Here is a 15,036-nt window from a genome sequence, read left to right as displayed (position 1 = left end):
TAATCATTTTCGAATCATCCGGACGTCAAGGATAGTTCCCGGATGTAGGATGCTCAGCCAAAGAGGCTGAGACAACCTCAATAGTATTCTTAATTTTGAAGAGGTTGTGTTCCTTGAGAGAGCCAGGATAACCTGGGGCATGGGAGATGTGTAGAGCGCCTAGGATTAGCCAGCCTCCGCCACCATTGGGTCCTGTGAGAGTGTAAGGATTATAGGAGCAAAGGCCCGGTTCTCTTGTGAGCGCCTCGGCTCTGTGGAACCACGTCACAATGACGCTGACGTTAATACAGTCTTAGTTCTCTCATATCAGATTCATCAGGCTACGAGTAGTCGTCCGCTCCCCCCAAGACTACTGCTATCCCAGCCTGGGCATACCTGACTGGATAACATGCCAAGAGGTTCTGGTCCAAGCTGATGATATATGAAAAATTTACAAAATAGAGTTGAAATTTTTACCTGCGACGCCGGCCTCAGCAGCCAGTACAATATAACCGGCTCCCTGGCGATCCGGTCACCTCTCAAACTGTCGGCCCGTTCTTCAACCCGAAACATTTCACTCGGGTTGAGAAATGATTCGCTCAGGGTGTCGGTGCTGACCAGCCGTCAACTGGGCATGAAGAATGACGAGAAATGAGCGAAGAAGAGTGGGAAGCGCGGGAGATGGTATCAGTCCGGCGGGGTCGCGGCATGTGGGCTTGAGGGATCATGGACCAACTAACAAATGTCGTACCTCTTCTCTGGCTTCACTGGTCAAAGAGGACCACAACATGTTTACCTCCTTTCCAATGGTGAACGGGAATATAAAGCATCTATATACCGGATATCTGTCACGAGCGAAGCCTCAACTGGCCCATATATTTGGTCAGTTTGTTCCGGGTGCTGAGGTCTTACGTCTGGCAAGGGGAACGGGCTTTACGCTGCCCGAGGCGTCATCTCTGGAAAACATGGCGGCGGTCAGACCGTCGGCTCCTACCTCGGTATGTCAGACAGATTCTACCGATAAATCGTTTCCAGTTGTTAATTTATTTTAAAAATGTGGGCTTTTTAACTAGCATAAACTAATGGTAAATCTGGACTCTTATTCGGCTTCCCCCCAGTTCTTCTCTGGCCTACAACTGAAGCTTTGAGAAAATAGCTCGATTTCCAGGCTAGGAATAAGGAATGTAGACTATGAATGGTGTAGCCGGTAATTAGTATGCAGGGCGCGTCCTCCGGCCAGTGGAGTCGTCTGGGTAAGGCAGCGCTATAAACACAAGCGTCCTAGCCTCCTTATGGAAAATAGTTTGTCCAAGATTTCGTCTTCGTTAATAGCTGCGATGGTGACACCTTCCAGTGGTGTCCCCAGCCTCTCTCCCACCCCTTGTTTGCTTCCTGGGGTAGTTAGTCCGCTTCTCAGAAGGCTAACTACCTTTCGGTAGTTGCAAGCAGCCGTGGGGAACCGCACACACACCGCATGTAACAAAGATATTCTATGTATATTCTCATCGTCAGCTTTGTTTGCTAGTGCTTCCTACCTTCGCCAGGAGAGTTTGCTAGTGCTTCCTAGCTTCGCCAGGAGAGTTTGCTAGTGCTTCCTAGCTTCGCCAGGAGAGTTTGCTAGTGCTTCCTAGCTTCGCCAGGAGAGTTTGCTAGTGCTTCCTACCTTCGCCAGGAGAGTTTGCTAGTGCTTCCTAGCTTCGCCAGGAGAGTTTGCTAGTGCTTCCTAGCTTCGCCAGGAGAGTTTGCTAGTGCTTCCTAGCTTCGCTAGGAGAGTTTGCTAGTGCTTCCTAGCTTCGCCAGGAGAGTTTGCTAGTGCTTCCTAGCTTCGCCAGGAGAGTTTGCTAGTGCTTCCTACCTTCGCTAGGAGAGTTTGCTAGTGCTTCCTACCTTCGCTAGGAGAGTTTGCTCGCCTGGTGGGAGCCTCGACGCAGCGACACGACCCAGGAATTATCCCCCTTGGAGACCCTACAGCTGCTGGTCGCCCATCAGCAAGAACTCCTCATTGCAGAGAGGCGCTGTAGAAGGCTGGACAACCGGCCGGAGTCTGCTGATAGATAACCGGCCAGTTGTACAACCGGCCGGAGTCTGCTGATAGATAACCGGCCAGTTTGCCGTTAAACAACCGGCCATTGTGTTTCAGGGCAAGCGACTGAGGGCTACCGCTCCCTGAGTACTTGGGAGGAGAGATCGCCGATATCAGGGCGAAGAGAGAGAGAGAAGGGGGTGGGGGGAAATTATCAGGGGAAGCGCCAAGCCATTACGTGTATAGCACTTGGAAGGGGTCAGGATAAGGATTTGTGATGGGACGGAGGAGGAAGGAATGGTGGCCAACCACTTGTGGACGGTTGGGGGATTGAACGCCGACCTGGACGGAGTGAGGCTGTCGCTCTACCGTCCAGCCCAAGCTGGATAGACACCAAGATGAGGAGTTGGTCGCCTCTTAACTACAAAGTGGTAGACTCGATCAGTAATCATGGCTTTCATACACCCATCCCAACCCCCCCTCCCCCCCCCTCTCTCTCTCTCTCTCTCTCTCTCTCTCTCTCTCTCTCTCTTTCTCTCTCTCTCTCTCTCTCTCTCTCTCTCTGACCTATGGATTCCTCACAGGCGTGCCCAGCTATGGTCGCTCCTGACCCCCTTACTGAGAACATGGGACCACTAACAGATCATTTTTTGCCGCCTGAAACGTAGTTTTAATTTCGCGGAGGAACTTTTTGCGGCGAAAACACTTCTCAGCGTCGTTAACCGCGGCTCTTGGTCGTTATAAACCCGTTTTGGCCAATAAACTTATGACCCATAATTCACTTTAAATCTTTTTCTCTCGAACTGAAAATAAAAGAAAAAATATATTATTATTTATTTCTCTTTCTCTTTCAGTTTCCCTCCCCCTCCCCGCCCTCTCTCTCTCTCTCTCTCTCTCTCTCTCTCTCTCTCTCTCTCTCTCTCTCTCTCTCTCTCTCTGTCTCTGTCTCTCTCTCTCTCTCTCTCTCTCTCTCTCTCTCTCTCTCTCTCTCTCTCTCTCTCTCTCTCTCTCTCTCTCTCTCTCTCTCTCTCTGTCTCTCTCTGTCTCTCTCTCTCTCTCTCTCTCTCTCTCTCTCTCTCTCTCTCTCTCTCTCTCTCTCTCTCTCTCTCTCTCTCTCTCTCTCTCTCTCTCTCTGTCTCTCTCTCTCTCTCTCTCTCTCTCTCTCTCTGTCTCTGTCTCTGTCTCTCTCTCTCTCTCTCTCTCTCTCTCTCTCTCTCTCTCTCTCTCTCTCTCTCTCTCTCTCTCTCTCTCTCTCTCTCTCTCTCTCTCTCTCTCTGTCTCTCTGTCTCTCTCTCTCTCTCTCTCTCTCTCTCTCTCTCTCTCTCTCTCTCTCTCTCTCTCTCTCTCTCTCTCTCTCTCTCTCTCTCTCTCTGTCTCTCTCTGTCTCTCTCTGTCTCTCTCTCTCTCTCTCTCTCTGTCTCTCTGTCTCTCTGTCTCTCTGTCTCTCTCTCTCTCTCTCTCTCTCTCTCTCTCTCTCTCTCTCTCTCTCTCTCTCTCTCTCTCTCTCTCTCTCTCTCTCTCTCTCTCTCTCTCTCTCTCTCTCTTGTTGACATCTAGGAACACTACACATGCGTTACGTAAACAATAATAATTGCGGATTCTTCCCGTGTGCTAATAATTCGTTATCAGCGTCAAGGGCTTCGTTATCAGCCTCAAGGGCTTCGTTATCAGCCTCAAGGGCTTCGTTATCAGCGTCAAGGGCTTCGATATCAGCGTCAAGGGCTTTGATATCAGCGTCAAGGGCTTTGATATCAGCGTCAAGGGCTTTGATATCAGCGTCAAGGGCTTCGTTATCAGCGTCAAGGGCTTCGTTATCAGCGTCAAGGGCTTCGTTATCAGCGTCAAGGACTTCGTTATCAGCGTCAAGGGCTTCGTTATCAGCGTCAAGGGCTTCGTTATCAGCGTCAAGGACTTCGTTATCAGCGTCAAGGGCTTCGATATCAGCGTCAAGGGCTTCGTTATCCACCATTGGCGAACTTTACCTCAAGCTTCGTCAGAGTTTACTTTTCCGCCATGTTGGTGTGTGATTACCTAAGTGTAGTTACGGGATGAGAGCTACGCTCGTGGTGTCCCGTCTTCCCAGTACTCTTTGTCGTATAGCGTTCTGAAACTACTGAGATCTTTGTCTCATCTTGTATACAGAATATTCTATTACTACTTCTACTACACTGCTACACCCAGTCTCCGTGGCGCAGTGGTAAGATACTCGTCTGGCGTTTCGCAAGCGCCTTGCCTTGGGTTCGAATCCTGGCCGGGGAGGATTGACTGGGCGCCAATCCCTAACTGTAGCCTCTGTTCACCCAGCAGTGAATGGGTTAAACGGCGGGGTCGTATTCCGGGGAAATTAGGGTTAGGGACCTGCCCGAAACGCAACCCGTTCTCGCAAATTTAATAAGTCAATATTGACTTATTAAATATGTGCATAGGTGACATACTTAACATAAGTTTCCCTTGAAAAGCTTCATAGAAAACACCGACCTTACCTAACCTACTTAGTATGTTAAGATAAGCATCTTATTGCTTCGTAATTACAATTATTACCTAACCTATACCCATAATAGGTTAAGTAACAATTGTAATTACGAAGCTATAAGAAGCTTATTTTAACATACTAAGTAGGTTAGGTAAGGTCGGTGTTTTTCTATGAAGCTTTTCAAGGGAAACTATTATGTTTAGTATGTCACCTATGCACGCAACTAATAAGTCAATATTGACTTATTAAATTTGCGAGAACGGGTTGCCGAAACGCAACACGTACAGGCAGTGGCTCCCAGCGGTCCGTCTAATTACCAAAAACTACCACATACTACACACGCTTCAGAAAGCTTCCTGGCAATACGTTAGTAATGAATAAATATGATATATTTACTCATTATAATGTTGGTGCTGAATGTACAACACGAAAAAACATAATTTTAATCTGAAAAAGTATCTTTTTATAAAGAAATTAGACGAAAATAAAAAGCTGGTGACGCCAAATCAAGTCGACGATCCAAGCTTCGGTTAGGTTAGGTTAGGTTAAGTTAGGTTAGGTTAGGTTAGGTTAGGATAGGTTAGGATAGGTTAGGTTAGGTTAGGTTAGGTCAGCCTAACTTAATATATCATATTTATTCATTACTAACGTATTGCCAGGAAGCTTTCTGAAGTTTGTGTAGTTTGTGGTAGCTTGTGGTAATTAGACGGACCCGCTCCCAGTGGCTTTACAAGAATGTAATATATTTGTGTTGTCCAGTCCTGTGAGAAGCAGGGTCAACAACCCAGCTGGCTGAGGTCACAACTACCTCCTACAGTCTAAACTATTCGTAGCCTTGATCAATATTAATGGCTGGTCACTACTGCTAGAGTACGGTTATTATGTGTGTGTGTGCTTCACTGTCTCTATGTTTCTTGCACAGACTCTATGACGCTCTTACTGGTTATCTTCTTAAGGTTATCTTGAGATGATTTCGGGGCTTTAGTGTCCCCGCGGCCCGGTCCTCGACCAGGCCTCCACCCCCAGGAAGCAGCCCGTGGCAGCTGACTAACACCCAGGTACCTATTTTACTGCTAGGTAACATAGGGTGAAAGAAACTCTGCCCATTGTTTCTCGCCGGCGCCTGGGATCGAACCCGGGACCACAGGATCACAATTCCAGCGTGCTGTCCGCTCGGCCGACCGGCTCCCTATTAAATAGTAGAGAATTAATACTGTCTCACTATACTGGTGAAATGTCTCTGTGTATGTCTGTATATCTGTCCTTTTGTATGGCTGGGGTTGTATGTGTGTATTGGATGGGGGGTAGTGGAGGGGGGGAGGGGCGCAGGGAAGGAAGGAAGGATACTATCAGGAGGAAAGCGCCAAGCTATTACGACTATATAGCACTTGGAAGGGATCAGGATAAGGATTTGTGATAGGACGGAGGGAAGGAATGGTGCCCCAACCACTTGGACGGTCGGGGATTGAACGCCGACCTGCATGAAGCGAGACCGTCACCCTACCGTCCAGCCCAAGTGGTTGGACAGGGTAGGGAGGGAGTAAATATCATATTATCAGAACTACGTCTCCCTGGAGGTTGGTAATATGCATGAATGACTTTCAACTTGTTGATGGCGTCTTGAGAAGCAAGGTGTTATCTTGAGATGGTTTCGGGGCTTTTTTTAAGTGTCCCCGCGGCCCGGTCCTCGACCAGGCCTCCACCCCCAGGAAGCAGCCCGTGACAGCTGACTAACACCCAGGTACCTATTTTACTGCTAGGTAACAGGGGCATAGGGTGAAAGAAACTCTGCCCAATGTTTCTCGCCGGCGCCTGGGATCGAACCCAGGACCACAGGATCACAAGTCCAGCGTGCTGTCCGCTCGGCCGACCGGCTCCCTGACTGCCACACTGAGAAAAGAAGGAAATGGAATTGGAACATTTAAAGGTTTGATTTTTTTTAATGTTACCAAAAAACACTTTATTATTTTTTTATTTTTATAGTATTTTTTCATTTGTTTTCGCTCACTCGCAAGTGTGTTTGTGTTCGATCCTCAGCCTTACTCTTGACTCCCGTTGAGTTGTCTCAAGGCTTCCCACTTTCTTATAGCTGTGACTTAATTTCTACTTAAAGAAATTATAGAAACTACTTAATTTCTGTTTTTACTTAAAAGCAGGTTTGCTTCCTGCTTTACCGTCTATAATTCTTTCTATTAACTTTGTCTTTTTATTAGCCTTTCTACCTATTGCCGTTCCAACTTGTTTATTGTCCCTTCTACCTTACTTATCTACCTCCGTTTCTACCTACCTACCTACCTAGATTCCTACCTTCTTACCTACCTACCTACCTAGATTCCTACCTTCTTACCTACCTACCTACCTAGATTTCTACCTTCCTACCTCCCTACCTACCTAGATTCCTACCTTCCTACCTACCTACCTACCTAGATTCCTACCTTCCTACCTCCCTACCTAGATTCCTACCTTCCTACCTCCCTACCTACCTAGATTCCTACCTTCTTACCTACCTACCTACCTACCTAGATTCCTACCTTCCTACGTACCTACCCACCTACCTACCTACCTGATCTTCCTTCCCACCTGTCCACTATGCTACTCGCCCCGGATGTTGCGATAGCGGACCTGTTATCCCAGCCAACCACTCCTTGAGGTAACCATTTCCGGTACAATGACAGGGCAAGAATACCCCATGCGACCACAGGAGTTCATCTTGCAGGTGTGTATATTAAGGAGTTCATCTTGCAGGTGTGTATATTAAGGAGTTCATCTTGCAGGTGTGTATATTAAGGAGTTCATCTTGCAGGTGTGTATATTAAACACCTGGAGCGCCGTCTTCAGATGGGCTGAGTAGGCTGCACATCTGAGACGTGACTACTACATAGCTGCTGCCGTCTCAGCTCAATCTATAATGTTCTTAAATAGACCCATTGCCTCGGAGAAGAAAATACAGAGTACTCAGAGAAGACCTTGTGGATCCTCACTGAACACTTTGATATTTTCTTCTCCTACCACCCCTATTCTTTTAGTGTGTGTGTATGTACATATATCTAACTTTATTAAATAAAGTTATATATATATATATATATATATATATATATATATATATATATATATATATATATATATATATATATATATATATATAGTTGTTATTTCTAAGGAGGAAATCGTTTTATGCTGTGATTCCCTCTAATTAAATCTCAATTTTGAGAGCAGTTTGACAATCAAATGATCGTATCAACCGCTAGTTTAACTTCAAATGACCAAGACGGTTATTAAGGGTACCACTTACCTGCTAAGGGTGCTTTTAGTGGGTATTCCCAAGAACCAATCAGAACTAGGTATTTTGGCTATAAGGCGATCGTATTAGTCGATCTGACACCGTAGGTTAAGTCTAAAGACATAGCACTATCATCAGCGGCATGTGTGAGATAAGGAGAGTGACTATGGACGCTTTATAAAGAAAACAACAGTGTTCACCAGACCACATACTAGAAAGTGAAGGGACGACGACGTTTCGGTCCGTCCTGGACCATTCTCAAGTCGATTGTAGACTCCCTGGTTACTAAATTTTAAATTTTGCCCCGAGGGGCGAGTTTATTGGGCAGCGCCACTCATCTTGTGAGTGGACACACCGCCATAGCAGAATGTACAACACTCCCCAATAGGAAGAAAACCCGCTGGGTTGTTCATCCTGTCACTTGTACCCAGACACAGCTGGGACTTGCTTAACTGTCTCAAGTGAACAGCTCCTCAAACAAGAAGATTAACATTTATCAACCCTTAAAAGCTTACGTTATCTTGCGGGTGCAAAATGGGGAAATCTTTTAAGAACAGTATCAATATTTGACAAATAGTGTTTTCCTAACTCAAACAATGTGGGGTTTATTATTCTACACATATTTCTAATGTCTCTTAGATGTCCACACTCTCTCAGGTAGTGGTCAAGGCGGTGTCCGTCACTCTCACCACAGATTCTGCAACTTCGCTGATCAACTGTTGTTTCCATTCCAAACCTCTATGGATATTTGTATCCAAGACGGATTCTCGCTATTACAGATTCTCTCCCTCGTCGTCCTCCTCTTCGGCCATACTGATTGGGATTGCCAGCTGCAACCATGTTGTACCATCGTACAGATTCACTGGTTTGTGCTTCTATCCTCCTTTCCTCAGTTACCTTGTCACGGTGATGTTGCCTGATAATACCTCTAATTTGTAGTTGAGTCTTGGGTATGAAGTATTCAATATGGTCTCCTTCAGCGCCTTCAGCAGCCAGCACATCTGCTTGTTCATTCCCACATATTCCAACATGGGAGGGGATCCCCAACATGGGAGGGGATCCCCAACATGGGAGGGGATCCCCAACATGGGAAGGGATCCACAGAAACTTGATGACTCTTCCCTGATTGGTAAGTACTCTCACAGCTCTCTTGATTTCAGCGACTATTGCAAGATTTTCTGCCTGATTTTTACTTAGGCTTAGCAGTGCTGCTTTTGAATCGGTGCAAATCACTGCACCATTAGTGTTCCGTTCAAGAAACCTTAACGCCATAACAATGGCAGTTAGCTCTGCTTGCGTTGAAGAGGCATAGTTCTCAATACGTGCTTTTTCTTCATTTCTGCGTTGGAAGGTATTATCCTTGATTACCGTGTATGCTGCACCAGCCCTGCCACTGATAGGATTAGATGACCCGTCAGTGTAGATTTGATCTAGTTCATCTCCGGCTTCTTTATAAATTTCCTCGAGATACTTGTGCCTCATTTCTTGTGGTATCATGTTGGATTTTTTCATTGCCATTTCATTGATGATGATCTTGCATGAGTCATCCTCCCAGGGAGGTAACCTCTCTACAGGCAGGAGCTCACGGGCTTGCTCAAGCAGGTGAAGCTCTTCAAGGTAGCAGACTGATCTGTGATGCCATTTTTTGCTTCTCCTGTTTCCCCCTGAAAGTAGCACAGAGCTCAGTTTTTTCTTGGCAATATCATTGTAATGGGGATCTCTGGCTATCCTAATTGCAAGCTTAGCATTCAGCTCCTGAATTCTGCTTTTAACACTGGGAAGGGACAACTCCTCTCGTAGATTAGACGTTTTGGCAGTTCTTGGAACTCCAAGAATGATTGTCATGGCTTCATTTTGAATGCTTTCAAGCCTTTTCATATCGCTTTGGGAGTAGGTGCACAGTACTGGCGCGGCATAGTCTATGACGGAGCGCACATAGGCTGTGTACATCATTTTAAGCACGGCAATAGAGGCTCCATGTCCATTCCAGGTCATAGCTTTCAGTGCCCTGAGTCGACTTTTGCATGTTCCTATGAGTTGATTGAGCTCCTCTTTCTTTCCCTTGTTAGAGCCGACAGTGACGCCAAGGTACCGATAGTGGTCAACCCATTCAAGTGTTACACCATTAATTTGCAGTTCTTCATCCCTGGTTACCCTACAAGCATGTTCAGGGTAGAGCAGGACCCTCTATATCTTCTGACACTTATTCGTAATGCTAGGAAGCTCTGAGTGGCTAGAGGCTAGACCCTCTATATCTTCTGACACTTATTCGTAATGCTAGGAAGCTCTGAGTGGCTTTGGGTAATTCGACAGACCGAAGGGTAATGGGTTACTTTACATGTATTTCTCGGTGATACAACCAGCGGAAAAAAATTATCATAACGAATTTAATTTAGAATGTTTTTGTTGGTATACCTCGCTCAGTGGATCTGTCCTGCCTCACTTGTTTCTATATTTTGATTGTTGGCATTGAAGGAAGAGGAGTTATTGGTTCTCTCTAGGGGAGCCGGTCGGCCGAGCGGACAGCACGCTGGACTTGTGATCCTGTGGTTCTGGGTTCGATCCCAGGCGCCGGCGAGAAACAATGGGCAGAGTTTCTTTCACCCTATGCCCCTGTTACCTAGCAGTAAAATAGGTACCTGGGTGTTAGTCAGCTGTCACGGGCTGCTTCCTGGGGGGTGGAGGCCTGGTCGAGGACCGGGCCGCGGGGACACTAAAAAGCCCCGAAATTATCTCAAGATAATCTCAAGATAACCTCAAGATATACAGTAATTAACAAAAACAATACAGTAATACAGTGGTATAGCGCCCAGGGATGGTAAACAGTGACGCCAGGAGCCATCATCCATGTCTGCTGTCGGTCAGGTCTCCGGCAGCCTGTAGTGTCTGCTGTCGGTCAGGTCTCCGGCAGCCTGTAGTGTCTGCTGTCGGTCAGGTCTCCGGCAGCCTGTAGTGTCTGCTGTCGGTCAGGTCTCCGGCAGCAATAGTGTCTGCTGTCGGTCAGGTCTCCGGCAGCCTGTAGTGTCTGCTGTCGGTCAGGTCTCCGGCAGCCTGTAGTGTCTGCTGTCGGTCAGGTCTCCGGCAGTCTGTAGTGTCTGCTGTTGGTCAGGTCTCCGGCAGCCTGTAGTGTCTGCTGTCGGTCAGGTCTCCGGCAGCCTGTAGTGTCTGCTGTCGGTCTGGTCTCCGGCAGCCTGTAGTGTCTGCTGTCGGTCAGGTCTCCGGCAGCCTGTAGTGTCTGCTGTCGGTCAGGTCTCCGGCAGTCTGTAGTGTCTGCTGTTGGTCAGGTCTCCGGCAGCCTGTAGTGTCTGTTGTCGGTCAGGTCTCCGGCAGTCTGTAGTGTCTGCTGTCGGTCAGGTCTCCGGCAGCCTGTAGTGTCTGCTGTCGGTCAGGTCTCCGGCAGCCTGTAGTGTCTGCTGTCGGTCAGGTCTCCGGCAGCCTGTAGTGTCTGCTGTCGGTCAGGTCTCCGGCAGCCTGTAGTGTCTGCTGTCGGTCAGGTCTCCGGCAGCCAGTAGTGTCTGCTGTTGGTCAGGTCTCCGGCAGCCTGTAGTGTCTGCTGTCGGTCAGGTCTCCGGCAGCCTGTAGTGTCTGCTGTTGGTCAGGTCTCCGGCAGCCTGTAGTGTCTGCTGTCGGTCAGGTCTCCGGCAGCCAGTAGTGTCTGCTGTCGGTCAGGTCTCTGGCAGCCATAGTGTCTGCTGTCGGTCAGGTCTCTGGCAGCCATAGTGTCTGCTGTCGGTCAGGTCTCCGACAGCCAGTAGTGTCTGCTGTCGGTCAGGTCTCCGGCAGCCTGTAGTGTCTGCTGTCGGTCAGGTCTCCGGCAGCCAGTAGTGTCTGCTGTCGGTCAGGTCTCTGGCAGCCATAGTGTCTGCTGTCGGTCAGGTCTCTGGCAGCCATAGTGTCTGCTGTCGGTCAGGTCTCCGACAGCCAGTAGTGTCTGCTGTCGGTCAGGTCTCCGGCAGCCTGTAGTGTCTGCTGTCGGTCAGGTCTCTGGCAGCCATAGTGTCTGCTGTCGGTCAGGTCTCCGGCAGCCTGTAGTGTCTGCTGTCGGTCAGGTCTCCGGCAGCCAGTAGTGTCTGCTGTCGGTCAGGTCTCTGGCAGCCATAGTGTCTGCTGTCGGTCAGGTCTCTGGCAGCCATAGTGTCTGCTGTCGGTCAGGTCTCCGACAGCCAGTAGTGTCTGCTGTCGGTCAGGTCTCCGGCAGCCTGTAGTGTCTGCTGTCGGTCAGGTCTCCGGCAGCCAGTAGTGTCTGCTGTCGGTCAGGTCTCTGGCAGCCATAGTGTCTGCTGTCGGTCAGGTCTCTGGCAGCCATAGTGTCTGCTGTCGGTCAGGTCTCCGACAGCCAGTAGTGTCTGCTGTCGGTCAGGTCTCCGGCAGCCTGTAGTGTCTGCTGTCGGTCAGGTCTCCGGCAGCCTGTAGTGTCTGCTGTCGGTCAGGTCTCCGGCAGCCTGTAGTGTCTGCTGTCGGTCAGGTCTCCGGCAGCCAGTAGTGTCTGCTGTCGGTCAGGTCTCTGGCAGCCTGTAGTGTCTGCTGTCGGTCAGGTCTCCGGCAGCCATAGTGTCTGCTGTCGGTCAGGTCTCCGGCAGCCATAGTGTCTGCTGTCGGTCAGGTCTCCGGCAGCCTGTAGTGTCTGCTGTCGGTCAGGTCTCCGGCAGCCTGTAGTGTCTGCTGTCGGTCAGGTCTCCGGCAGCCAGTAGTGTCTGCTGTCGGTCAGGTCTCTGGCAGCCTGTAGTGTCTGCTGTCGGTCAGGTCTCCGGCAGCCATAGTGTCTGCTGTCGGTCAGGTCTCCGGCAGCCATAGTGTCTGCTGTCGGTCAGGTCTCCGGCAGCCATAGTGTCTGCTGTCGGTCAGGTCTCCGGCAGCCTGTAGTGTCTGCTGTCGGTCAGGTCTCCGGCAGCCTGTAGTGTCTGCTGTCGGTCAGGTCTCCGGCAGCCAGTAGTGTCTGCTGTCGGTCAGGTCTCTGGCAGCCTGTAGTGTCTGCTGTCGGTCAGGTCTCCGGCAGCCATAGTGTCTGCTGTCGGTCAGGTCTCCGGCAGCCATAGTGTCTGCTGTCGGTCAGGTCTCCGGCAGCCATAGTGTCTGCTGTCGGTCAGGTCTCCGGCAGCCGTAGTGTCTGCTGAAGCATGAAGCGTTAATGTCAATAAAACACACCCCCTTTCCCCTCCCAGTCCTTCCTACTCCCCCCACCAGCCCCTTCCATTCCCACCCCTTCCGTCATCGTCCCCTTCCACTGAGGCGTCCTCGACTCTCTACTGACTTACAAGCATTTCTGTAAGAGCGTCGATGTCGTTGGCTCATTAAACAAAATATTCGTCTGTGTGGCGGTAGCGGTGGGAGGGGTAGGGGGAAAGTACGTGAAATGGGGGGGGGGGAAAGTACGTGAAATGGGGAGGGGGAGTACGTGAAATGGGAGGGGGAAGGGGGGGAAGTACGTGAAATGTCTCGATAATGTCTCAACAGCTCCAGGAAGTACCAGTCACTCTGTCTTGAGTGTGGACGTCCTAGGAGAAAAAAGAAGTCACAGAAATTACAGGAAACTCATTATTCGACGTTTGATTCCAGCGATGGTTCTCAACAACCACTCGACGGAAATAGCAGGAGTGAGTGATCCAGCGTGGCCTGGAAAACCACCGTTCCAGGTCTTACTCGTCCAGGCCTTGAATTACGGGTTAAGTGTTCCAGGTCTGGAAAACAATTCAAGTGTTCCAGGTCTGGAAAATGGGTCACATAGTCCAGGGGCCAGATTCATGAAAGCACTTACGAACGTGTACATCTTTCCTCAATCTTTGACAGCTTTGGTTACATTTATTAAACAGTTTACAAGCATGAAAACTTGCCAATCAACTGTTGTTATTGTTATAAACAGCCTCCTGGTGCTTCGGAGCTCATTAACTGTTTAATAATTGTAAACAGAGCCGCCAAAGATTGAGAAAAGATGTACAGGTTCGTAGGTGCTTGCGTAAGTGCTTTCGTGAATCTGGCCCCGGCACTGGACTTGAGAAGACTACACCAGACTCCTGACTACTTAAGCTCTAAATATTCTCGAATGGAGCTTCGCTATTTTTCTATTCTGGAAGCTCACCTCTCTAAATGTTTCGCTCGATTCCGCTGTCCTCATCTACAAAGGCCAAATCCTCGCTAATCCAACCGCCAAACCCCCTGTTTATAAGGGGAAAAAAATACATGACTAACAAGTGATGACGTTCGAACAGTCCTTCGCGGACGACCTCTGTTCGAATCTGTTCGAATCTGAATTCACAGCCTCTGTGAATGTTTCAGCCATGTTCTATACACACAAATAATTGCAAGCAGAACCTAAACACCTAACCTAACCTAAGCCTAAATATTCGACTATATAATAATACTAATTTATATTTAAGAAAATTCCTATTTTAAATGAACAGCAGGTTAAAATTTATGAATGCGTCCTTGAGGTCGGCCGCTGGATGGAATGGACATTACGTCAAGACGAGTTAGTTGAGTAGAGCTGCAACAAAGAAAGTACCTGCCACAAAGAGCTGACCAATAACAGACTGTAAACCTTTAACATAATAAAATCACTTTACATTACAAAACCCAGATTCCATCTAAACACAAAACTATGATTATATATATATATATATATATATATATATATATATATATATATATATATATATATATATATATATATATATATATATATATATGTCGTACCTAGTAGCCAGAACTCACTTCTCAGCCTACTATGCAAGGCCCGATTTGCCTAATAAGTCAAGTTTTCATGAATTAATTGTTTTTCGACTACCTAACCTACCTAACCTAACCTAACATTTTTGGCTACCTAACCTAACCTATAAAGATAGGTTAGGTTAGGTTAGGTAGGGTTGGTTAGGTTAGGTTAGGTTAGGTTAGGTTAGGTTAGGTAGGGTTGGTTAGGTTTGATCATATATCTAAGTTAATTTTAACTCCAATAAAAAAAAATTGACCTCATACATAATAAAATGGGGAGCTTTATCATTTCATAGGAAAAAAATTAGAGAAAAAATATTAATTCTGGAAAACTTGGCTTATTAGGCAAATCGGGCCTTGCATAGTAGGCTGAGAAATGCGTTCTGGCTACTAGGTACGACATATATATATATATATTTATATATATATATATATATATATATATATATATATATATATACATATATATATATATATATATATATATATATATATATATATACATACTTAAGAAAATTCAATTTAGTATTAAACGGAAAAAATGAGGACTGATCCTTCGGGGCGGTGGGTACCACT

At 47.6% G+C, this 15,036-nt stretch overlaps 1 protein-coding gene across 1 annotated transcript; it reads right to left on the bottom strand.

Moving 5' to 3' along the window:
- Positions 1 to 3,575: 3,575 nt before the first annotated feature.
- LOC138355978 (immunoglobulin G-binding protein H-like) lies at positions 3,576 to 3,971 on the bottom strand. The gene has a single exon (XM_069311521.1). The coding sequence runs from the start codon at positions 3,969 to 3,971 to the stop codon at positions 3,576 to 3,578; it is 396 nt and encodes a 131-aa protein (XP_069167622.1).
- Between the last annotated feature and the right edge of the window lie 11,065 nt (positions 3,972 to 15,036).

The sequence above is a fragment of the Procambarus clarkii genome, chromosome 70 (genome assembly GCF_040958095.1).
Source record: "Procambarus clarkii isolate CNS0578487 chromosome 70, FALCON_Pclarkii_2.0, whole genome shotgun sequence".
NCBI classification, from domain to species: Eukaryota; Metazoa; Arthropoda; class Malacostraca; order Decapoda; family Cambaridae; genus Procambarus; species Procambarus clarkii.
This window is presented reverse-complemented; position numbering and strand designations above follow the sequence as displayed.